The following is a 27,739-nucleotide window of genomic DNA, read 5'->3' as shown; positions in this document are numbered from 1 at the left end:
TTATAAAAAAATTTATACTTCACATACTTCCTACAACGCGTATCAGCCTATTGAGTGCCACACTCAGTTTTTTTTAAATATATTTCACAATAATATTTGTTCCCTAATGTTTTCAAGCTGTTTAGTATACCAGTTTACTAACTTTGTTTTAGGCTTACAGTTAAACATATTTTTTCTTAGTGGTGAACAAGTGTATCACAGTTCAATATATTTGCTAAAGAATCTGTCAAACACAGTTTCAACAATAGTTTGTCCAATCTGAGTTTCATACAGAAAGTCCCATTTTATATAACTTAGTCTATTGGCAACTAAGTTAACAAATTCATCTTTCTGACCTCTCATTCATGGTCAGAGAAACATCCACCTGCATGACTAACAGTAAAAATCTCACTATAGAAGTTAATAATACTATCTAAGCAGGCTTCTCTACAAATGGCACTTTTATTTGTACAGAATAACTTAAGATATTGAAAAATATTCTTGATACTCGTTTGTTAGAGTTTGACATTTGTATATTGATGTCACCACACAAAACACTCTAAATTTTTCAAGAATACATCTACCACTCCATTCAGATATCTATAGACACTTAAAACTTTCATATTCTTGTCTATCAGCTTTATGCAGCTTAACTCACATTCTACTTCAGAACAAACCTGGCTAAAATCAACTTTCGTGAATTTCAGACTATCTTTGAGAAAAATTACAATTCCATTTTTTTCTCCCTTTTGAACACATAATGTTGGCCACAACAAACCCTTGGGAACAAAAATATCTATTTCAGATTCAGTTAACCAGAGCTTTGATAAATAATCAGCATCCACCTTTTTCCTTCCACAGTAATGTTCCTAATGCTGCACAGTCTGAATTGTAGCATCGAGTTATTTATGTCTGTCAATACTTGGGCTTATTGAGCCTGATATTTCTTTCTTTGGAGAAAAGGGGCATTTCTTATAAAGATAATGACACTGATCATTTTAGGCTGATTGATGTAACTTACATGTGAACTGGATCTCATCTCATTCTTCCCCAATACCCTAAAAATCCTCATCCTGTATTGTGGCTCTTCTTAGTCTCAGTTGCATTCTTGGTTGCTTGCTTCTGTTGTTCCAGCGATAATTTTTCTATATTAGTTCTGGATCTGAGGCACATTTTCTGAATACTGTTTGGTGTTCATTCTTCTATGGACCTTTTTGAGCTTAGACTGCTTTCTGCTGATGATGTTAGAAGACTCACTTGCTCTTTGATAGATGCATTTTGTGTACACTCTTTGATTTATGGCTGTCAGTGGTGTAGTGTCCTCTTTATAATATTAGCATTAATTGCTTGTTGCAGCTCGTAAAAGTTGCTTCAATTATAAATCTAAAAAAACACTATGTATGCAGTGTTTAAAAACAAGGAGAAGGCTGTAGACATGGATTTAGAGGTTGATGGAACAAGGCTGGAAGAAATAGAATGTGCTAGATTCTTAGGTATTCTTGTGGATAATGAACTGAAACTGGAAAAAACATTAACAATGTCTGTAAGAAACTGAGCTCTGTCATATTCTTAATGATGCAATGATCACAGTATTCAGACAAGAACCTTCTGTGTACAGTGTATCATGGACTTTTTGAACCATACTTACGGTATGGAGTGATTGTGTGGGGAAACTCAAACAAATGAGAAAATGAGTGTTCACATAACAAAATAAAGCAATTAAGACCATTTTAAGAAGAAAGACCTCTGAAATATGCTGAAACTGTTTCAAGAAGTTAGGTATCTTAACTTTTTCATCATTGTATGTATGAGGACTGGATTACAGATGCTAGTGTACACACTCACAATACAAGAAGGAAGAATTAAGCACGGAGCATACCCCACCAACTGGCAGTACTAGAAAAAGGACCCCAGTACTCTGGGTCTGTCTAAAAACCTGCAAGATAGTGTAGTTGACAATGACTTTCCAAAGAAACTTAAAGACTATCTCACTGAAAAAAGTTTTTTTACAGTGTTGCAGAATACTTATACCATTAAATTTGTATATACATTATCAATGATGTAAAAATGTAAGCTAAAGGGGTAGAAAAGTAAGTGATAATCAATGTTACTACTTTGACATGTCTTATATTACACGTACATTTACTGTACACAATGTAATCTTACAGGATAAAATTCAGTTCAACAATTCATTTCAATTCAGTAATTATGGTCCTTGCTTTCAACCATGTTTTCATCTCACTTCATTTTCTTGCTATTTCATTAGTAACTGGCAATTACTTACTGCAGTTGAAGTGCAGTTCATGCTTTGTATGGAATCTTCATCCTAAACTGCTTATGTCTACAATTTGTACTTTTAAGGAAGTCTTACACATTATTTATTTGCAGGTCTGTGCTGCACATTTCAGTGTTACCACATGACCATAGTTGTAGAATGTTTATGATTATCACATTTGTTTTAGGTTTTTGAGATGCATGTACATAGCTGTAACAGGCATACACGATTGGCATGATTGGTTTCTGTACGTCATTTTAACCCCCCCATCAACACAATAAAACTGTTCAAATTTAAACTGCTTGCTTCTGAGGAATAGTGTTATTCGTCTCACAACACACAATTTCTAATCATATGATTAGTGTACAGGAGACATCAAAAAATGGATAACACAACTTAGGCCTAATTGGTAGAAAGAATTTTAACATTAATATAAACCTTTATTTTTATTTCCTCCCTTTTGTGAAGGACAGCTACATTTACACACAAAACTATATGTAAATTTATCCTCCTCAAATGCTCAGTTCATCCTTCATCAACCCTTCAACAGTGTAGTAGCAGCGATTGACAAGTATATCATACAGCTTTGTTTTCAGTGTCTCTAGGTTGATACTCAGAACATTCTTTCCTTTTAGCTTGTTATGAATTTTCATTGCCATATACTGAGGAGACTGTGCATATAGGTTCAAGCAATGAGTGGAAAGCATAAAATTGTCTTTGTTTCTCATGTTATACATGTGACTGAAACAGTTTTTCTCGAATAACTCTAAATTGCTGCGTAGAAAGATGGAAATATCATAGAGGTATAACTTGTTTTTCAATAGTGGGCGACATGATATGTCCTTGGATGGGCAGTACACATTTCTTATTATTCTTTTCTGTAACTTTAGTATGCGCAATATATTGCTTGAATTTCCCCAAAAAATAATACCATACCTTACAACTGATTGAAAGTAGCTGTGGTATGCAATTTTCCTTGTATTCATGTCTGTTGCACCAGCTAATATTTGCATAGCAAATGCAAAGCTACTTAATTTGTTTAACAGGTAGTCAACATGTTTATTCCAATTTAAATTTTTATCTAGGTTTGACCCTAAAAACTTCACAGAATCCTCTTCCTCTATATCCTGATTTTTATGAGTTATTTTAATTTCTTGGAGCTTTGACTGTTTTGTTCTAAATTGGACCATGTGGGTTTTGGGGATGTTCAGTCTTAATCCATTGAGTTGGAACCATGTTTCTAGTTTGTTCATTGTGTTTATTATGTAGAGAGGGATGTTTTCTGGTTCCTGGTTTTCAAAATACAAAAAATGGTTCAAATGGCTCTGAGCAGTATGGGACTTAACTTCTAAGGTCATCAGTCCCCTAGAACTTAGAACTAATTAAACCTAACTAACCTAAGGACATCACACACATCCATGCCCGAGGCAGGATTCGAACCTGCGACCGTAGCGGTCGTGCGGCTCCAGACTGTAGCACCTAGAACCGCTCGGCCACTTCATCCGGCCCAGTTAATACAGATGTGTCATTTGCAAATAAATACGATGGAGCATTTATATTGTTCAGTAAATCATTAACATAGAACAAAAACAAAATAGGTCCTACAATCAAGCCTTGAGGACACCTTGGGCTACTGTTTTCCATTTTCAATAGTAATTTGCTGCATTTGATGAGACAACCACTCTGTTTCCTATTTGATATGTATGAAGTAAGCCAATTTAGAACATTACCCTTGATCCCATACTTGTAAAACTTATAGCTGAGCAGTGCACGATTTACAGAGTCAAAGGCTTTTGTGAGGTCACAAAAGATTCCTGCAACTTTATTAGGTTGTCTAATGATGTGCTGATCTTGTCGATAAACTTGTTAATTGCATCAATAGTACTTTTGCCACACTGGAAACCAAATTGATTGTCCGTAATAATAATTTTCTCCATAAAATTTCGAATCTGCATAGCAGCAGCATTTTCAAAGATTTTTGGTAAGACTGGAAGGAGGGAGATAGGATGATAATTCCCCATATCCTTTCTTGACCCTTTTTTGGGCAACAGTTTTACTTCTGCATACTTCAGCACCTCTGAGAAGCTTCCTTGTTCAAAGGATTGGTTTATTATTTTAGATAGTGGGTATCCTATTATTTTATACACAAATTTAAAGACTTTTGCTGGTATTCCATCCCAACCCGCAGAACTTTTGTTTTATAGTTTTATATAATTTTTTCTGCATCTATTGTTGAAACTGTTTTGAATTGTGTGAGGCATTCAGAATTATGATTTAGTCCAAAGGGACATACATTGTTCTCATAATCTGTAACATTAACCTCTGGTTTCACTACATTAATGAAGAACTCATTGAAGCATTCTGAAATTTTAGCTGGATTTACAGTGATCTCATCTTCAAACTTAATTGTACTAGTTCCATGTCTAGAGGCTTTGACACCTAATTCGTGTTTTACAACTGACCACACTGCCTTTGATTTATTCTCATGTTTTAAGATTAATTTATTATTTGTCATTTGCTTTGCTGTTTTGACAACTTTCTTAAATGTACTTTTATATCATTTAACATATTCAATAAATTCAATTTTTTAATATGCCTTAGTTCCTTATGTAGCTACCTTTTCTTAGCACTAGAGATTTTTATACCTCTATTGATCCATTTTCATTTTGTCATTTTATTTTAATAAGTTTTTTGTGGAAATATTTCATTGAAAACACTTAGAATTCCCCTTAGAAATGCTTCAAAATTAGCTGTGCATGAAATATTTTTATCAAAGTGCCATTCTGTCTCCTTCAGCTTATCGTGGAATAGAGTCAAAGTTTCTTGATTGAAGATCCTTTTCTCATAAGCTTTTTTGCATGGGACTTCTCTACCTGCTCTGGGTAGCTCAGTGAATAATGCTGAATGATCAAAAATTCCTAGATCTAGACAAAATTTATATCCATCTTCAAATACGTAATTCGTTAAAATATTGTCAAGGCATGTAGCTGACTGAGCATTTTCTCTTGTAGATTCAGAAAAATTTAATTTGAAGCCATATTTTTTAATTAAGTCTGTAAATTCTGATACCTCACATGCTTCATTCAACACGCTGATGTTGAAATCAGCAGCAACTACAATTTTTCACCTCTTTTCTTTACTGAGGTTTTCTAACAAACTCTCACATTTACATAGGAAATATTCAGTTGTCACCTTCCCTAGGATTCTATAAATTAATGTTATAACAACATTCAAGTCCTTTAACTCAACACAGGAACCCCCAAAAATACACTCTTCATTAAAACAATTGAAGTCACATCTTACATGGTAATCTAAATCAGAATGAACGAGTATGCATGAACCTCCTCATGACATATTTATCCTACAATAGCTGGTAGCTACCTTGAAGTTTTCAATTTTATTTAAGTTTTTTATGGTATCACTACTAACCCAGTGTTCATTTAAACAAATTACTTTAACATTTAGAAATTCGGATAAAAAACTTGTAGCTCATCCAACAGAGCTGTCACATTAGTATTCAGCACTTAAACCATTTATATTACAATGCATTATATAGTTACTACCAAGATCATCAATTTTATTTTTTAAAGACCTAATATTTAATAATGAGCCATCCTCGCAAAAGGGTAGGTCTGGATTCTTCTGTAGCAGCCCATCAGCTTGCTCACTTGGCTTGACAATTTCTTTGTCACTTTGATATTGTGTACTTACATCCATAGTTACATTCCTGATGGCACTGAATCTGGATGGTGCTGAAGTGATTTCCCTGGTGTCGGCCATTAAAAAAAAAAAAAAAAAAAAAAAAAAAAAAAAAAATCACTGTTCCTCTCTGGAGCATTCCTTCTGAAAGACACACGTACAGCAGCTTGTTTGTCTTCCAGTATTTTTGTAGCTTGCAAAATTTGTGCTTCATTTCTTTTTGGCTTGAACCATTTCGTAATCTGAGTTTGTTTCCCAGCTTGAATGTTACTTTCTGGCCTATTGGTTTTAATCATTTCGTGATTTGACACTGATTGATGGCTACATTCTTCGCTGCATGAAAAGAACGCTTTGTTATTTACGATCGATTTCCACTTGTCCTGAGTACTTCATTGCACCGCAAAATACGAGTAAAAATTTTTTCCGTAAGTACCTCCTTTCCTAATGCATTCAAATGAAGACCGTGAAATGTACAGAGCCTTCGCGCCAAACTGTTTATGTCAATAACGTCTGCATTTACGAAGTGGGTACATATTTCACTGAAACTTGTTGGCGGCATGAAGTTCACTGTTTACACACGACCACCTCGGTAAATCGTGACGATGCGGGATATTTACGAGTACATTCGTGTGAAATAAATTATTGGGGCCTTTTCTCAATTTTGTGCTGGCCTTTAACGACTCATTTCTATACACGTCATTTGATCCAGCAATACAACAAAGTCATCCTCACAGAAACTAGTTACTTCACGTAATTTTGTAGGGTTTTTCAGTTCACTTAATGGATCCCCAGGCTACACGAAACCGTTTGCCCTGCAATTGTATTTTCCCGTTAGCACTGCGGCTATTCCACGGCCGTAGCTATCGCCTACCACACATTTTTCCGTATTTTACAATGTTAGCAGTCGGAAGTTCATCGAGCAACGGTTTGTTTACTTTTTGTGGTTCATTTCGTAACTTTTTGACCTCGGCTGGCGTGTTCATTGAATCTTCAGTAATGAATACTCCCACAAGGTCGTTATACGTTCTAGTTTGACAGTTTTTATGCATTGAAGTTTCACTGTTTATACACATTGAAGTTTCACTGCTGGTTTGAGATTGTACTTTCTGAGTGCAGTTTTCTCTCGTCATTGTTTGCCACTTGTTTGCAGAGGTCGAGTGTTCTTGCTTCTTCAGCAACTCACGTTTTTCCGCATGAAGTTTCTTCATGTCCAGCTTTAAAGCACCGATTATAATTTGTAAACTAGATATTCGTTCGTTTAGCTTCGAGATCTCGTCGTTACAATTTACACACGTATTCTTTTAACTAACGAAATTTACTTTTTTTTCGGAGATACACAAATTACTTTTACACTCACCGCCATCTTCGTCATCTTCAATATTTCAGCTGATGTGGCACCAGATTTAATAAAGCTGAAGGCGTTTACACTAATGATTTTGGTTATACCATTGTGGCGGAACCGGTTTATAGTATTTCGTGACTCAGGTAGATCAAAAAATATATAAAACCAATTACCTATTGTCAGCGTAACAATTCATTTGATCTCAAAAATGATTATCCCGGCTAATATTTGTCACTCTGCTAAAGAAATCTCCACTTGACGTGTAGAAATGTTGTCTGTAAAGTCTTGGAGTGGCACTAAATTGCATATCATTTATCACGTTTTACACAACTGTTACTTAATATGCAAGCACCTTTCTCTAAGAAACGGAACATTTAGTCACAAAAAACTACCCGCACGCAACACTGACTTATGACTCCTATTAAAATATTTCATGTAAATCGTCCGAAATAATTAGGCTTCATAGATCAGCAAGTAAGAAATTGATGTTATGAAACGTGCTGTGAGCACTATTTTTAAAGGCTTAATATGAGTTGAATCCTGTCTTTTAAAGTAGATTTGGGACCACCGGTTGACATTTATTTCCATCCATTTATATCTAACAACATTTATGTTTGTTAAAATTCTCGATTCAAAATTTCCGCAGAGATATTTTTGCTAAGATGGCGGCGGATAGACGATAGTCAATTTGTCTATTGTTGTCGATTTATTTTATATCAAGGTAATATACACTCCTGGAAATGGAAAAAAGAACACATTGACACCGGTGTGTCAGACCCACCATACTTGCTCCGGACACTGCGAGAGGGCTGTACAAGCAATGATCACACGCACGGCACAGCGGACACACCAGGAACCGCGGTGTTGGCCGTCGAATGGCGCTAGCTGCGCAGCATTTGTGCACCGCCGCCTTCAGTGTCAGCCAGTTTGCCGTGGCATACGGAGCTCCATCGCAGGCTTTAACACTGGTAGCATGCCGCGACAGCGTGGACGTGAACCGTAAGTGCAGTTCACGGACTTTGAGCGAGGGCGTATAGTGGGCATGCGAGAGGCCGGGTGGACGTACCGCCGAATTGCTCAACACGTGGGGCGTGAGGTCTCCACAGTACATCGATGTTGTCGCCAGTGGTCGGCGGAAGGTGCACGTGCCCGTCGACCTGGGACCGGACCGCAGCGACGCACGGATGCACGCCAAGACCGTAGGATCCTACGCAGTGCCGTAGGGGACCGCACTGCCACTTCCCAGCAAATTAGGGACACTGTTGCTCCTGGGGTATCTGCAAGAACCATTCACAACCGTCTCCATGAAGCTGGGCTACGGTCCCGCACACCGTTAGGCCGTCTTCCGCTCACGCCCCAACATCGTGCAGCCCGCCTCCAGTGGTGTCGCGACAGGCGTGAATGGAGGGACGAATGGAGACGTGTCGTCTTCAGCGATGAGAGTCGCTTCTGCCTTGGTGCCAATGATGGTCGTATGCGTGTTTGGCGCCGTGTAGGTGAGCGCCACAATCAGGAGTGCATACGACCGAGGCACACAGGGCCAACACCCGGCATCATGGTGTGGGGAGCGATCTCCTACACTGGCCGTACACCACTGGTGATCGTCGAGGGGACACTGAATAGTGCACGGTACATCCAAACCGTCATCGAACCCATCGTTCAACCATTCCTAGACCGACAAGGGAACTTGCTGTTCCAACAGGACAATGCACGTCCGCATGTATCCCGTGCCACCCAACGTGCTCTAGAAGGTGTAAGTCAACTACCCTGGCCAGCAAGATCTCCGGATCTGTCCCCCATTGAGCATGTTTGGGACTGGATGAAGCGTTGTCTCACGCGGTCTGCACGTCCAGCACGAACGCTGGTCCAACTGAGGCGCCAGGTGGAAATGGCATGGCAAGCCGTTCCACAGGACTACATCCAGCATCTCTACGATCATCTCCATGGGAGAATAGCAGCCTGCATTGCTGCGAAAGGTGGATATACACTGTACTAGTGCCGACATTGTGCATGCTCTGTTGCCTGTGTCTATGTGCCTGTGGTTCTGTCAGTGTGATCATGTGATGTATCTGACCCCAGGAATGTGTCAATAAAGTTTCCCCTTCCTGGGACAATGAATTCACGGTGTTCTTATTTCAATTTCCAGGAGTGTATTTAGATAAAACTCTTTAAGACTTATCTCTATTCTTTATCATTTTCAATGATAAATACCGTCATATTTTTTATGCCAGCTACTAGTGAACTCCGCTGTGAGTTACTAGTGCTAATGGCTGCGCTCCTTATTGCGGAGCTGAAAGTTAACACTTAAAAACATTAATTAAATTGGATTACTACTGAAATAAATACAAATCCACATCTAGACAATAGCTACTCTATTTTTCAAATAATAATTAACAATATATAGTTACAGGTTTTTTCTTTACAGACCTCACATCTGACGTCCGAACAGTTCATCCGTTAGCACAGGAAGAACAACTGAACCACAATTATCACAGATAACAAAAAAGATTATAACTGTCATTGTCTATGAATGTAGTTCTCTAATTAATAGTTTTAATTCACCCAGAAAATAAATTTATTACAGAAATAATGAAATAATTATCGACATTTTTACACGATACTGTATTTATACATAGTATCGATAATATTTGTTGAAGTTTGTACACTTAGTTCATTTCAACATCTTGTGGCTAGAACATAGTGTCGTGGATATTACACGATGACCATGACTGTCACCCAGAATAGTCACTGCCCCCCTTCATTCCTGATTTTACTGGTATTTAATGCCATTCTTTTCATTTTCGAGTTTGTTTTGTCACTACAAACATTTAGTTTATTTGATCACAGGCTGATACAGTTGACTATATGAATGTTTCCTGTTTTGTTGTTTGCTTATGGTTATTTTTCTCATCTTTGTATTGTTTTTCAATGGTCATGTTTCGAGTGTTTTATTTAGTAAGTCTATGGTTTACATACGGAAAACTCATCAGTGAGCACAAAGAGCGAGTTATCAACTCTCTGAAAACTGAAGTACTCAATTTAATATCGGAAATAGCAGCAATGAAACTACTAAATAGTGAGCTGATGTGACATGAAAAAAGAAACTGTGAAAAATGTGAAAATAAAAAACACAATCTCAAAAGCTGTAACAGATTTGTAAACAAACGTAACAGTGAAAACTCACGAATGGACTACACCCAGTTTACAGAATCTTCTAGCTGAGATATATGTGTAGAAGATGAAAGAGAACTCAAAAAACCTCCTTCCAATGCAGAAATAATATGGTAAGCAAACTTAGCGGTGAAAACTTGCAAAATGTTGATATCCAGTTTACTGAATCATTAAGTCCCACGGTTTGTGATGGTCATATTGAAAACGAAAAATCTATCAAAAGCAGGAAGGTGTTGTAAGTAATCTTACATCTACATTTATACTCCGCAAGCCACCCAACGGTGTGTGGCGGAGGCCACTTTACGTGCCACTGTCATTACCTCCCTTTCCTGTTCCACTCGCGTATGGTTCGCGAGAAGAACGACTGCCAGAAAGCCTCCGTGCGCTCTCGAATCTCTCTAATTTTACATTCATGATCTCCTCGGGAGGTATAGGTAGGGGGGAAGCAATAGATTCGAAACCTCATCCAGAAACGCATCCTCTCGAAACCTGGACAGCAAGCTACACCGCGATGCAGAGCGCCTCTATTGTAGAGAGTGCCACTTGACTTTGCTAAACATCTCCATAATGCTATCACGCTTTCCAAATAACCCTATGACGAAACGCGCCTTAACAGTGAAATGATACCCATTTTTCTGAACCCTTAATATCCACTGTTTGTGAAGAAGTGCAAAGTGAAAACACATCCAAGAAACAAATATCACTGGAACAACGTCACATACAGAGAAAAAATGAATTAGTCCTCACAGTACTCAAAAGGAAAATCAAGAAGATTTTCTTATTATAGGTAACTAGCTACTAAAAAGTGTTGATGTGCCAAATTCAAGACTGTACGTTCGCCCTGGTATCAAGATCCATCAATTAAATAATCTCTTGATCAATATTCAAAATTCAAATCAGTGATCTTCAGGCAAAGCCACAAGATTCTACAAAGGTGTTTACATTCATGTAGGAACAAATTCACTATGCAGCACCACCGAGGAAGAAATTGTCAGTTAAACTAGAAACATAATCCGATCAGCAAGAAACTTGTACTGGCCTTCAAGAATTGTAATCGGCGTAATAATCTACAGAAGGTCTGAGTGATACTTATATGGAGAGGATAAATTGTGATATTCGTGAGATCTGTAATAATCTAGAAGCAATATTTATTGATCCAAATAAGTTTTTAAGCAACAAATGTCTGTGGAAATATAGTACTCAAATAGGTTAGGCTCCAATACGTTCACTAAGATGATTACTAACATATGCAACATTATAAATAATAAGGGAAACTAATGAGCAGAAGAGGGGATGATCATGCACAAATGTACCTAAAGAAAGCAATATTTCTTTCCTACATTATAATGTAGAGGGATTAGGTAATAAGATAGTGGTCAAAAACAATCTTACAGATATTACACGCCACACACTAGTTGTCAGTGAACACCAAAAATCTGCAGGTAACAGACTTGTTTAAAATCCAAAATTATTCATTAACTGATTTTTACTGTCGTTCTGACCATAAGTGGCTATCTACCTGAGAACAAATAACTTAGTAGAATCTTATGAAGATATCACTTGGGTACAAAGATTATTCCCTCGATTTGCACTGTTAAATTGTAGCAATTAAGTTAAAATTTCCATTTGGTGATCTATACAATGCTAAGATAAAATACACAACAGACAAGAATTTCGAGTTATTTTTTAATTCCTTTGATACAGTATTATGTAAATTAATGTCCTAGCAAGAACATATAAATGTTATATCATTAGGGGACATTAATGTCAACATGTCACAAGATTCCGAAGGAAGCAAACACTTCAAAGACTGTATCCATTTTTATGGTGCAAAAGATCTGTTGGGAGACATACCCACTAGAATCACTCCAACTATTATAAGCTCTATAGACCATGTTATTACTAATTGTGAAAATATTGTCACAGCTGCTGTTGTAAATGGTCACATCTCTGACCATCAAGCCAACTACTACAAACAATATGAGTACGAGTTTCGCAAGCAAGTCAAAAGATTGAAGGCTGAAAAGATTAACTCGAAGGTACAAAACTCAGTTTGTATCTCCAAGATGTGCTGGTCAATAGTAAATGAAATAAGAGACAAAACAAAACTAAAAGGTAACATCAGCATACAAATATCTAATAACAGTATTGATGTCACCAATCCTCAAAATATCAGTAAAATTTTTAACTACTTTGGTACCACAGATAAAGTACCTGTTTAAAGTCTTGCTGAGGATAATTCTGAACCAAATCAACTCCATGAACTTGAAATCAAGGATATTTTGTAGCTCATCATCAGAGAATGTAAAATCAAAAAAATCCGTTGGCTGGGATGAAATTTCACATCTCTGACCATCTAGGCCAAATATTAGTGCTAAAGGGAGATCCTTGTCTAGCATATCCTTTGGTGCAACTAATAGTGTCTTAAAATGAGGTGTGTTCCCTGACAAATTAGCCATTGTTAAACCTCTCTACAAGAAAATTGATAACTAGTAGAAAATTACAGACCACTCGCTTTAACTTCCATTTTTATCAAGTTAATTGAAAAAATAATTCTGAAATACATGTTAGAGCATTATAATAGGCACAACATCCTGGGAGATTTTCAGCATGGTTTCAGAAGTGGTCATAGCACCATGACTCCAGCACTTCAATTTATGCCGAAAGCTCTTGACAAAATTGAAGGAATGCAAGTAGCTGAAGTTTTCCTAGTCTTATCAGAGGGTTTTGATAGGGTTTATCGTATGGTAGTTTTGTCAAAACTGGCCAGAGAGAGCATAAGTGGAAAACTATTGCACCTCATCATATTTAAAAAAATAAGACAGTGTACCTCAAGCTCACACAATAATAGAGAAACATTAAAAAGTTATACGTCAAGTATCAGTAATATTAAATTTGGTGTGCCTCAGGGACCAATAATTGGTCCCTTTCTTTTTATGTGTTAAGTTAATGACTTCCCAAAGATAGTAAAAAGTGATGCCTTCATTAAAATGTATGCAGATGACACTTCAGGCCTTTGTTGGGGAAATGATGTTCTTAATCTTGGCATTGATGTTAAAAAATTTGTAGATATTGCAAAGGAAAAGTTTGAAAATCACAATCCGAAAGTCAACTTACAAAACACAAATATAATCCCCCCGTCAATACTGGTGATTTGCATAGTTTTATTGATTCTCAAGATAGTAATATTTTAGGGAAAACTGCAGTGACTAAATTCCTAGGTATATGCATAGATAGCAAACTACTATGGACAAAACAACCTGGCAATGTATGTGCAAGGCTATCATCTAGCCTATATGTTTTAAGAAGACTAGCTCCATACACCAATATCCAAACAATGAGGATGATTTATTTTAGTTTAATACATCCATTTCTAGGATATGGCCTTTCATTGTGCTGTGGGGCTTCCAAAACTCATGTAGACCGACTATTTAAACTCTAGAAAATAGCCTTGAGAGTATTACGCAAAAAAGGTGCTAGAACATCATGTAAGGGATTGTTTATAGATTTTTAAATTCAGACTACCTATTCTATGTACGTGTTTTAAACAACAGTATAACTGTAGAAGATAACAAATACATGTTGTAATGCAGAAATTCATGATTGGAAGACTAAACAAGTACAAAATTTCCATATGATAAACAGAAGAAGGGGGGGGGGGGGGGGTGGTGGAAGCAAACAGTCCATATATTAATGTAGCAAATACTTCAATGCACTGCCAAATAAATTGAAGGTAGTAACTGGAAAGACACTCAAAAAAGTCTAAAATTGTGGCTCATTGAGCAGTGTTGCTATAGCCTACTGTAGAAACTAAAATCTGAAGTATTATGTCAAATAATTTGGACTACATTCTTAAGTTCCTATTATGAAGTGAATTTAGATTGTATACTGTTGTATTGTACTACCAGTAGCTATGCATGTAATTACATGTTTCACGCAAATAAATTACAAAATTCCTCCTTTATCCTCATACATATCCAGAATGTTGCACTTCTCTCACTGGTACCACATAATCCAAATTCGGCCTCATTCTTTCATGTATGTGAAAAATCTCATCAGTACTTTGACTCTTTATTTGTACATTTTAATAGTTTTTCTTGTTCACTGACGTATTTGCCTTCCTTTCTACTCCTATGTAGTGAACCTATGACATCACCCTTAAAATCAACACTTACTTTCAGGTCAGTGATTTCATCAATTAACACTGATGATTTAGGTTATGCTGTCTTTCTTCATAGGCTTTTTGTCTAATTGAGAGTCACATTTTGTGCATACCTGTGTTTTCTGTTTTGTTCAGCATTCACACAACTATAACGTGTCACTTTGCACTTAAAACACACACTTCTTTCCATGAACATTTTCCACATGAACAAATGTTTTCTTTCAGAATACACAAGTAATTGTGGCAATAACTTCAGCAAGAAATGAAATGTGAGTTGTTATTTTCAACTATTGACCTTCATTACACGAAGTGTTAAAGTTGATCTACCATCTGTGGACTGAAGTTTCTTTTATTCAATTCTGTGTTGTGTGTGCACAGACAGAATTGTAACAGTTCTTTTATTATGGTGGTTATTCAACAGTATTTTAGTTTTATGGCAGCACAGGGTGTCATTAGCCCAGTAAAGGGCCCTACACAAGCACCAACAGCTTTCTCTCAGCTTTTTTTTTGTGCCTTGTTACCTCTAAAACAACCAAGGCAAAAATCCCATGTTTTAGTGTAAAACTATACAGGATCTCAAAAAAATAAACTCAACAAACTTATGATAAACACATCACAAACAAGAGGGTAGTAGTGTAATTGCTGAGTTCAGTGTTTGACAAGTGAAACTTTCAGCATTATCTCACAGCAATGTGGCAGGCTTGCCAATTGTTGATATATAACTGTTCACTATTTATTCAATAATAAGACCTGCTGCAAGAGACTTTGTAACATACTATGTAACAATTTGTGAAAATGTCAGTGCTACCACATACTTAACTACTCCTTTAGCCAATGGTGAAGGTCTGCAATGTCAACTGCAATAACTTCTAGTGGTTTTCTGGGTATTTAGGGTGAAACGTATCACAGCATTTATTTATGGGCTTTGCCTTTTGACACAAAAGGCATGTTTTTACAAGTGCTGTATGTCTTCTCATGTTTGGAAAATATAAATAAGCTGCTGTTATTGAGAAACTTAGATGTGCCATAGTGATCCCATACACTGTGTGTGTACCAGATAAGGCATCCTCACATGCAACTGGAATACAAATTCCTAGTATGTGAGGTTAAGTATCCTGTCTATAAATAGAACAACATCCTGTAATTTGTAATGTTATTTTAGCTTATCGGTAAGATATAGTGTAATGTAAGGACCTCAACTTTATTTTTGTAAAAACACAGACCAATGTACCAAGTGCAGATACAATAATGTGGAAGATGATAAACTCAATGCCTGATAATCACAATAAACCTCAAGTTCTTTCCATAAATATAATATTTAAAATGTGCATCTTACTGCTTGAGTTTCCAACTTTGGTTGATTAGGTGCATTCACACTCCAAAAATTTCCAACTTGCAAAACCAATAAAACAAGTATCTATTTCCATATTCTTCACTTGCTTGAAATAAACGGGCTCCTACACCACAAAATGATGCATCAGTCACCAAGCAAAAATCTTTGAACATGTCTGGATGGTATAGAACATTCATTCAAGTTAATTAAATCATCTTTTGTAACATCAAAGTCTTGCTTGCAGGTGCTGGTCCACTCCCATATGACATTTGTCTTCAATAGATGTAATAGAAGAGTACTATTCAAAATCTGATTTGACAAAAGTCAAAACAATTAATTTAACCTGAAAAATGCTTTAAACTATTTTGTACTGTGATAAGGTAAATCCATAACTGCATCACTTTTGTCATGTCTGACATGATATCTGGTATGATACCTGTAAGATGAAATTATGTTCCAAAGAAACTTAGTTTTGTCACTCACAAATTTCAATTTTTTTCAGGGTTACAGTCAGCCCTGCTTTAGAAAATTTCTGTAAATTATTCTAGCAAATTGACTTGTTCTTCCCAGGTACACATGGGTATAAATATAACATCAATATGTAACTTTACACTTTACTAGTTCAGGCCCTGATGCAGTGTCTAAGGCTGTTATGAACATGCCTGGATCCCCAGACCAAATGTTAGTACATAACACTGGTAACTTCTTCATTTGAATGTAAAGGCAGTATACTTTCTATATTTCTTACCGAGACTTACCTGCCAATAGGAACATCTTAAATTTAGTGAGATATTTAACTCCATGGACCTCCTGTAATTTTTTTATCCAAGTTTTCAGATCAGTTTCTTACAGGAAAACTACAGTAATATGATGTGCAAGGTTCAATTATTTTCCTTCCCAGCATCTGTTTTATCTCATTGGTGACTGCTACCATCTTGGCCCAAAGGATGGAAGCTGTGTTGTAACAATAGAGCTGGTGAGGACAAACTTCCATTTCATACTGGTACATGTTAATACCAGGCTTGTTTGCAAATACATGTATATACTTCAGAAAAACATCTCTCGATTCTGTTCGTAGCAGTGTAGTAACAATGAACTCCACGGTGGTGCCTTTCACCAGATTTTCAGTACTTCTACCTGACTACTGGGTGAGAGTGCTACTGATGTACAGTGTGTGTGTCTTAAATAGTCTTACCCTTGAAGTCTGGCAGTATTTACCATGATCTTATTTTGTTTTTATTAAATCTACTACAACATTTTGGCTACATACGTTTGAAAAACATTTACCTGATAAGAAATTAATTATTGCATCCTCCTCTCATAGAAATTCAATGACAAGAATGTTGGTTATGGTCTTGTTTTGCTTTAGAGTACAGGAAACAACTGGGGTCATAAGTGCCCAAGTCAAAACTATAGACCATGAAGACAGAGAGGAGTTAAAAAATGACTAGACATCAGCCCCAATTGACGTAATAGATGCAGTTAAAACCAGGCACTTGAAGAAAGGGCTAAATGAAACACCATACAGAAATGGAGGTCCAAAACTAAAAATTAAATGGCCTTCACCATATTGCTTTGGCAGATAAAAAGTAAAATGCAGTTGACAGCCCATGCATTATTTGCTAAAATGGCTGATAACTCCAACGGCAAACCCAAACAGGAATGTGAACAGTTAAAAAGTGGGCATTCCATCATCAGGAAGTGGTGGAGAGTTAAAACTTGGGCACAGTATGTACAAGGTGGGTGGGTGAGTGAGTGCGGGGTGCGGCGTAGTGCCACTTATCAAATGATTATGGCTAAAATGCAGTGCCCACTACGCAACCTAGTTAAGATCTTCTCCCAGTGGGAGGGCTGAGAGGAGACCATCCAAGCTGCTGGGATAGGCTTAATAAGCTGGAGCTTTTTTCCGTGAAGGGACCACCATTGGTGATGCCAAAGGAACACCACCTTGTGACAGACAGCAACACAGAGGTCATCTGAGGGAATATAGGAACTCGTGGGCTGAGGTACAAGGACTGCAGCCTCGTTTCCTAGCAGATCGACATGACCAGGAACCCACAGAAACATCACAATGGCTCCACCAAGAGTGAGCAGGTGACAGTTTTCCTGGACCCGCTGCACTAAGGGATGGGTGCTTTACAGCGCTCAGACTTTGAAGGGCACTGAATGAGTGAGCAGAGGACACAATTGAAAAGGCTGTGTCACCAGATGTACTCTGTGGCATGATACAGGGTGAAGATCTCACTAAATACTGATCAGTGTACCGGAAGCCAATATCGAAAGACATGGGTGCCAATGATGAAGGCACACCTGACCCCATGGTCGGTCAGAGCAATCATTGTATATAAAGGTACTATCACGAAGTTCCATGTGTAAGTCAAGAAACTGAAGGCCAAGGTGAACATGGGCTGCTTCATTAAGCCAAGGTGGTGAAGGATTCACACCCACAGGGAAATTTGAAGGTAGTGTGAAGTTAAGCTGCTGTACCAAGTGCCAAAAGCAAATTCCAAGAGGCAACAGAAGTGAGGGACGCATCCCATACTGGTGATCAAAGGAATCATAAAAGGAGGAATAGGATGGGTGGCCATGCATGTCACACAAACAGCATGCATACCTGCTGAGGAGAAAGTCACAGTGGTAAGGCAGTGGTAGTTCAGCAGCTTCAGCATACGGACTCTTAACCGGGCCAGTGTAAAAGGGGTATGATGGTGCCTTCACACCAGCATTCAGGGAATGTGCCCTCTGCCCAGATGTGGTTATACGTATTTAGCAGAAAGTGCTTGCCCGCAAGAGAAAGGTGCTGCAACATCTGAATGTGGATGGCATCTGGCCCTGGGGTGGAGGATCGGGATGAACTCTGAGCATGATATAGCTCCCTCATAGTAAAGGCGGCATTGTAGCACTCACAATTTGGAGAAGAGAAGGGTATCGCCTGAGCCGCCTCTGCTCATTTCCGGTGGAGGAAGGCAGGGTAATAGTGGGAAGAGCTCAAAACTTCCACAAAATGGTGGCCCAAGGTGTTGGATGTGGCAATAGGGTTCGCGATGACATTGTCTGCTACTGTATCTTGGTCCCAGAGAGCCATTTGAGGTTGGCCCACACAACAGAGGAACTTTGAAAAAAACTAGGCAATGAAAACCAGCTATCTCTTTTGCTATCCCGAAGAACACGATGACACTTGGCAAACTGCATTCATTATAAACAGATGTGTGCAATCATAGGGTGGCAGTTAAAAACGTGGAGAGCCCATCTCCATTTGCGAATTGCATCATGCCATGCCTCAGTCCACCAAGGGACTGGGACACAACATGGTAAAGAGGAAGTGTGAGGAATGGAATGGAATGCTTTGCAGCAGTAAGGAAAACGTTGGTAAGATATTCCAATTTGTCACCACAACTGGGGAAATTTTGTTCTTTGAAGGTTGCTATGGAGGGGAAAAACTGCCAGTCAGCCTTAGTAAGCTGTCATTTGGGTGTGTACATGGATGGGGTAGGAGTCAGCAAACGGAAAGCACATGGGAAATGGTCGCTCCAGTAGGTGTCAGAAAGAATGGACCACTCAAGATGACTGGCAAGCTGTGAAGTGCAGAAGGTAGGTCCAAATGGGAATAGCTGTGTGTGGGGTCTGAAAGGAAAGTGGATGCTCCAGTGTCAATACAGAAGGGGTTAAGTTGGTTAAGGTGGTCAGCCAAGAGGGCACCTCTCTGACAGGTCTTGGGAGATGCTGCCTTGACACCGAGTGATTTCACAACCTCAAAGCTGAACTGGAGGTCGCATGCCTGCGTGACCATGTCCTTCATGGAGCGAGAGGTAACTAGGACAGAACTATAGGTGCGAGATGGAGGAATGCAGGGCTTTTGACTAGCCAGTGACTTGCAAGCAACTGGATAAGACACATTTTCCTTTACCCAGATCCCTCTGACAGCCCACTTATCAAGTTACATGGGGCAATTCCAAGTGGTGATGGCATGGCCACCATTGCGGTTGATACAGCATGGAAAAGGAGGAAGACAATCGCCCTCGGGCACATCCCTACCACAGGTTACACATTTGGCTGGGTGTTGGCAAGACCTGCTAGTGTGGTTGAAATGATGACACTGGTGGCAGAGCATCAGGTTCAGAATGTATGGCCGGACTGTGATAATTTCATAGCCTACATTGATCTTTTACACAAGCACCACTCTATCAAAGGTGAGAAATAGACTGTGGGTGGGCACTAAGGAGGAATATACCTTAGTCATTACACAATGGACAGCAATGACTCTCTTATCAGAGAGATAACGATTTTGGCTTCCGTTAGACCATTGAGCAGCCTGGTGTAAATTACACCATGCGAAGAATTCAAAGTTATACAGGCCTTGAACAGGGTACCCGCAGAGAAGTGAGGCAACAAGCAGTAGTTGTGCTTGAGAATGAGAAGTGATCTCCAAAAGCAAAGCATCATTCTGTAAACGAGAGCAGGATTTCACAGGGCTGGCAATTGCATCAACAAGTTTCTGAATAATAAACAGATTTACTGTGGCAAAGGACTGACCATCTTCAGTATATAAGACCACGAGGAACTGTGGTGCAGCAGGAAGGGTCTTTGAATCATTAGCCTCATTACATTTATGTTTCGTAGACATTGAGTGGAAAGATAGTTGACTCATTGTGATAAAGCCCCCACGATTGCCAGCATCTTCGATGGTGTGCTCCTTCCAACTGGGGGCCTCCATTCACAAGGGGGCACACCCACCTTAGGTGATTGTTCACACCTCCTGAACACTTAACACAGGGACCAATTGGCAGTTTGGGAAAGTTGCAGCTCAGGCAATCATCCCTCCCTGAAGAGGAACCTCAAACGCCAAAGCGGAGGACAAGAGAAGATACAAGAGGAGGAGGGAAACAAAAAGGAAACGGGGGTAAAAAACAAAGGTGAGACTGATCTTATTTCAGCAACAGACAATGCAGAACATTCCCAATAACACCCCAGACCTGTTTCCCAAGGGAAGGGGAAAGAATAGCAAGAGCACAGACATGCAGCACGGAAGGGAAAAAATTCTGCAAAGGCTGGGGCCCCATGGTAGCCAAGCATGAACCCACCGAAGAGTGGCAAGAATGTGTTCTACTATCAGTCCATTTGTGTAACTTAGCATCCAGCACAGAAAGGTTTTCTGATCATTTTCAGGTGCATCAACTGATTTGTCCAGATCAAGTGGCAGTTTAGACCAATACACTAAGAACATCCCAATTAGATATGAACTCACTACAGTACCCAATTTTATTTAGGTATTTTTCAAAGTTCTTGCGGAGTCTACTTTGTCTGCTACTAAAGGGTCTCAGGTTAAAGCCTTTTTGGAGTCTTTCCTGGATGCACCAAGACCACACTTAGCTAAACACACTATCTTGTTGCTTACAATCTTGACAATTCTCTGCTATTTCTGTGGCTTAAAGGAAGGCTTCACCTTGTAATAAACCTATGATTAAGTGAATTCTTTGTTGGTCAGCCTATGACCTCACTAGTACACCCTTCAAAAAAATTTATGAAAAGCGATGCAGTGGCGACTTTTCTTATCTGGAGCAAAAACTTTGAACTGTGTTTTTGACAGACTTTCATGACTGGACACATGACAATTGAGGTGATGTCCCCATCCCAAATGGTGCAGTGCTGGGTGGCATGCCTGTACTATTGTTCCCCTGTGACAATACCTCATTAACCATCTGTTGAACACAACATAGCTTCCGAACAGACTCCAACTTTTAATTGTGTGTCAGAAAATATTCCCATTGTGTTGGGGTGGACCTTGTTATGCACCTTTCAATGCAGTGACTTACATTTTATTTTGAGTGAATTCACCTATTGTTTGCCAAAATAAATCTCTTCCATTACACAATTTCTTAGTAGTCATGTTCAAAGTCACGGCTGGGAGGAGAGAATCTTGGTGATTGTGGACAATGAGAATATTAAGTACAATGTGACAAAATGTTTTGCATTTAATAAAAAGGAAAAATGATGAGACTGTGTCAAGAAATTTAGAGTATAAGGTTTGACTTGTGTAGAATGCATGTATGCAGATAATGATGTGCCGATGGCATCTAATTCGACGTCACCCAACCAATCACTTCCTAATACTTAAAAACGAAAACAGGAAAGTTCTAGATTTATCAGTATTAACAGGATCAATGTTGAATTACTATAAAATAAACCACATGAATGCATATGAATACCACACCACCACCACCACCACCACCACCACCACCACCACCACCACCATTATCAATAGCATAAATAACAAGAAAATTTGTACTTACATGAAAGTAGACAGGAGACTGTGTGTGTCTCTGGTATTTTTTAAATTGAATAACAAAAATCATACCAACGATGGATATGAGGTAATACATATGCTACATACAATTTCATCTTGGAAGTATAAAAACACATTAATTTATTACAAAACTAATATCAACAATTTGCCTACATTTGAATTGACTTAGATCTGACATAATGCACTCTCAGCTACAAACAACACTATTTTTAACACAACTGACACTTGGTGTGTATTGACAACATTGCACAGGTGCTGTAGATGGTCAAATACAACAGCACAACCTGCAGGCTTGGCTAGCACCTGTGTTTATGTTCAAGTATGTATTTCTCATAGTGTTTCCATATTTTTGTCCAAACCCGTATGTACAGATAAGTGACAAAATGTTTTATGTTTGTACTTTGTCTAATTTATATGTAATCAAATCTACATGCTAACACTATCCAGCACACATCTGCCCTAAAAAACTTCCACATATGGTATCATGTTTACTACATGGCATTTTAAACTTTGTACATTTGTGTTGGATTAAAAGTGTAGAAAATTTCAAAAAATCTACAAGTAGTAAAGTGAAGTGGGATCCAAAATGTACCTGAGGACTGACATCACAAAATAGGTCCACTTTTAAACATATTTCCAACAGTCTTTGTCTTGTGTTTGATAGAACACACTAAGACAATTGTTCTGACATAGGATTTACAGTAATTCTGGTCAACATTGATTATATAGGTCAAGAAAAGTACTGCTTACCTTAGACCTTAGCCAAATTATATGGCTTTCAAGTTCTGTAATGTCAAATTTGATGCCTATTCTAGAACACACTTCATATTTTCTGCAGGCAAGAAACTACTGGAACAAATCTCCAGAAATAATCCATTCACCAGTTTTGAATGAGATTTATTCTAAACTTTTAACTGAAAGTTAATGAAGGAGCTGTGTTTGGCATGGAATTATGTCTTGTTTGTCCTGAATCTTTGTCCAAGCATGGTTACCGTAACTATCTAGTTTTATTGTATTGTATTGTATTGTACCTGTACTTCCAGGCAACAAGGAATTTAATTGATGTTCCTATCCTGAATTGTGCCAGGGAAATTTATTGACCATATAAGATTAAAAATAGCATAAAGTACTGTTTCTTTTTTTGGAGGGAATTCATCAGCTACAACAGTGATAGAAAAATACTCAGTTGAATTAATATTCATAAAGGGGAGTGGGTGGGAATTCAAATATCAATCAAGTTTTCGATTTTTTCCTTCAACTGGGTCACTAATATGGATTACCATTACCCTATCTCCTACACCCAAGACTACTTATAACAAACAGCATAGTATGAAGTCACTGATTATATGCCACTATATTCTATCAACAGAAAATTATTCTTTGTATTTGGCCTCCTACAGATACTAGGATTTTTTTTACAACAGATGGTAAAATTCAGAAGATTAACTTTTGTTATAAATTTTAAATGAACATTGTAGCAAGATAATTATTAATACAAATGAGGAACCTTATCAGTACAACAATTTTTATTTGATCATCACATATAACTGGTATTTTTTACATAAATAAAGTTACTAATCATATGAAAATAGACATCATTGAACATTCTTTATATACATTAGGAAACAAGGCATTCCATTAGTAACAGTCTTATCACATTGTTATACAATGTTATTTAGTACTAGTAATGACCGTATCCTATAGAGTTGTAAATTACTCTCCAAACTGTGTCTTGTGTAAATGGTACCTACACAGTAGGCAAGAAACTGGAGGATATTCACATAATATCTCATTATACATGACCATAAGCTTCTAATAATGCCTCACCATGATGAGTGATTACATAATCATGGTAATACATCATAATACATAATGGCTGCCCAAGTATTAGTGATGCCCAAACAATTATGTTACTCCACCTTGGACCAAATGTCTTTTCAACACTGCGACTGAGCATTGACAGTGGTACCTGAAAGAGAAAATAAGAGGATGAAGAAGAAATTATATATTTAGCTATAATAAGAACATGAACTAAAATTAGCCCATATTATCATTCCTTTTTATTTCTTGCTTTTACATAATTAATCTTTGTACTTCCTTAAGACTTTTGTACTCAATAGCAGGAACTAGCATTGTTTTTAAGAACCTTTGTATGTTTTAAAGGTAGCCTTGTGGGCATTTCTTATTTAAATCATACAGTCAAGGATAATATTCCTGATGTAATCAGTCCTCAGATAAACCACCTCTTGAAAACCCAAGTACTCTCACTACTTCATAATAAATTTTACATGCCTCTGTACCATCTGCATATGCTTCTGAAGTTTCTTTATTTTTTTTCTTTCCAAGAAGTGTTTGATCCTGTCAAAAGACAATGTCTTTTTAAATCTTTTTTTTTAAGAGGCGTACTAAACATTTTTATGAAGATCACTGTCTATGGACCTCTTACTGATATAGCTTCAAATTATCAAAATCAAACAAAAACTTAAGGGAGGTCAGTCCGTCCAAAGATATCTCACTCATTTTGTAATGAAACAACTAGGGATAGTTTTACTTCCCATCTTGTTTTGCCACCTGCCTTCTTAAATTCGTTTTTTCACTTTTAAATGATTACCATTAACATACATGAATATAATCTGCATTTCCATAAAAGAGAAAGGTAGGCCCTCAGTTTTAAAGAACATAACACCAGATCTAATTTTATGCTTAGTTTTATGTATGTAATTGAGGGGAGGGGAGGAGGAGAGTAAGGGGGGAGGGGAGGGGGGAGGGGAGAGGGGAGAGGAGGGGAGGAACCAAACTGCGAGGTCATCGGTCCTTTGTTCCCAGTAAAAGAAATTACACAACGGGAAGAAGAAAAGAAAGGAGACATACAGCACAATAACAAGAGAAAGGAAGAACCAGAAGAATGACAAAAGGACAACCAACACTATTATGGACAAAAAACAGGAAAAGAAAACCATACAGATAAGCAAGAAACGGTAGAAGAGGTAAAAACAAGAGAGCAGATGACCGTGGCTGGTCAACCAAGAGAATAAAAAGGAAAAGCCAGTCACTCTGCTACACATTAAAATATCCACCATAAAAGTATTAGAGTGGAGAACACAAAGACAAAGGACATGCTGTGAAACTTATATAGAATGATAAAACCCACTGTCACATATAAAACTAAACTAGCCGATGAGGCATTGTCAGATAAAATTAATGGCAACCAGTCCGGTAACTGAGGAGTCCGTCGCAAGGTAGCCAAAGAAGGACAGCTCACCAAGATATGGGCCACTGTAAGCTGGGTGCCACACTGACGCTGAGGTGGGTCATCATGGCAAAGGATGTAGGTGTGTGTCACTAAAGTGTGGCCAATGCAGAGCGAGCATAGAATCACGGAGTCCTTGTGACATGCCTACATGGAGGTCTGCCACACATTCATACTCTCCTTAATGGCAAGCAGTTTGTTGTGCGTGCTGAGGTTATGCCATTTTGTCTCCCAGAGCAGACAAACTTTGTGGCATAATACTGAATGCAGGTCAGTTGCAGAGAAGCTGATCTCCATAAGCAGTTTCCGCATAGGCTGTTTGGCCAGCCTGTCGGGAAGTTCATTGCCTGGGATTCCAATGTGACCTGGGGTCCAGACCAACACCACTGAACGACTGGACTGTTCCAGGGCATAGATGGACACCTGGATGGTCTCTATCAAAGGATGATGAGGGTAGCACTGGTTGAGAGCTTGTAGGCGGCTCAAGGAGTCAGCACATAGAAGAAATGCCTCCACAGGGCATGAACGGATGTACTCAAGAGCACGAGATGTAGCCACCAGCTCAGCAATAAAAACACTGCAGCCATCACACTAGGAATGCTATTCAATATGTAATCCATGGACATACATGAAGCAGACATGAGCATCAGCCATCGAGCTGTCGGTGTAAACCACTTTCTGGCCTCGGTACTTGTCAAGTATCGAGAGGCAGTGCCAGCAGAGAGCCATGGAGTTAACTGAGTCTTTAGGACCATGTGAAAGGTCCAGGATAAGCTGCAGCCTAGGTGTGCACCATGGAGGTGTACATGAATGGACCTCAAGTATAGGCGGTAAAGGCAAAGACTCCAGTACATAAAGAGGCGGACATGAACTGCAATTGGAATCCCTGACCTGGGTCGCCGATGTGGGAGATGGACTGCCATGGGTGAGAAAAGGAGACAGTGATTCAGATGTGCAGGAGAATACGAACATGTGCTATGTAACTGGTCAGTAGTTGTGCATGCCCAACCTGCAGTGGAGGCACTTCGGCTTCCACAAGGACGCTGGTCACCAGACTCATCCTAAAAGCTCCTGTCTCTAGGTGAACATGACAGTGGTGCACTGGGTTGAGTAAACACAATGCTGACGGCGCCACCAAACCATAAACCAGGCTCCCATAGTCAAGGTAGGATTTAACAAGGTCTCTGTAGAACTATAGCAGCGTACAGGGATCTGCACCCCAGTTGGTGTTGCTCAGGCAGCCGAGGGTATTGACGTGCTGCCAGCACTTCCACTTACGCTGATGAAGGCAAGGAAATCAAGTCAATCGGGCATCGAAAACCAGTCCTAAGAATTGATATGTCTCCACTACGGTGAGTGGATTGTCATTAGGGTAAAGTTCTGGTTCCGGATGAACGGTACATTCCCGACAAAAGTGCGTAACACACGATTTTGCAGCCAAAAACTGGAAACTGTGGGTTAGAGCCCATGAATGCGCCTTATGGATGGCTCCCAGTAGGCACCGCTTGGCAACACTAGTACTGATGGAGCCGTATGACATGCAGAAGTCGTCTGCATACAGAGACGGTGAGACGGATGGCCCTGCAGCTGCTGCTAGACCATTAATGGCCACTAAAAAGAGAGAGACACTCAATACAGAGCCCTGTGGGACTCCATTCTCCTGGAAATGGTGAGGGGGAGGGGGGGGCTATGGGAGGCACCAACTTTGACATTGATTGTAGGAAGCAACAGGATGAAAGTCAGGAGCAGGTCTCTGAGACGCCACTCATACAATGTGGCAAGGATATGTTGTCACCAGGTCATGTCGTATCATATGCTTTTCGTAAATAAAAAAAGACAGCAACCATGTGTTGGGATCTAAAAGGCTGTTTGGATGGCAGACTAGGAACAAGATTATCAGTGATAGAGTGACCTTGTTGGAAGCTGCCCTGACATGGAGTCTGTAGGCAACGTGACTTCAGGACCCAACCCAACCGCTGACACCATACATTCCAGCAGTGTACAAAGAAGATTGGTGAGGCTGATGAGCCAATAGCTATCCTCATCAAGTGAGTTTTTACCGGGTTTGAGCATTGGAAGGATGGTGCTCTTCTGCCATTGCGATGAAAAGAAGCCATCGCAACAGAGCCGGTTGAAGATAACAAGGAGATGTCACTTGTATTCAGATGAGGGATGTTTCATCATCTAACTATGGATCTGATCTGGTCCAGGAGCTGTGTTGGGG

The 27,739-nt window shown here is 38.8% G+C and overlaps 1 protein-coding gene across 1 annotated transcript in view; it reads right to left on the bottom strand.

Annotated features, from left to right (window-relative positions):
- Positions 1 to 23,769: 23,769 nt before the first annotated feature.
- LOC124615682 (diacylglycerol O-acyltransferase 1) overlaps positions 23,770 to 27,739 on the bottom strand; it is a 153,724-nt gene continuing 149,754 nt past the window's right edge. Inside the window, exon 12 of the mRNA XM_047143712.1 lies at positions 23,770 to 24,234. Within this exon, the coding sequence (XP_046999668.1) occupies positions 24,058 to 24,234 (177 nt within the window). The 3' untranslated portion in view covers positions 23,770 to 24,057. The remainder of the gene's footprint in view (positions 24,235 to 27,739) is intronic.

Source organism: Schistocerca americana, chromosome 5 (assembly GCF_021461395.2).
Source record: "Schistocerca americana isolate TAMUIC-IGC-003095 chromosome 5, iqSchAmer2.1, whole genome shotgun sequence".
In the NCBI taxonomy this organism is placed as follows: domain Eukaryota; kingdom Metazoa; phylum Arthropoda; class Insecta; order Orthoptera; family Acrididae; genus Schistocerca; species Schistocerca americana.
This window is presented reverse-complemented; position numbering and strand designations above follow the sequence as displayed.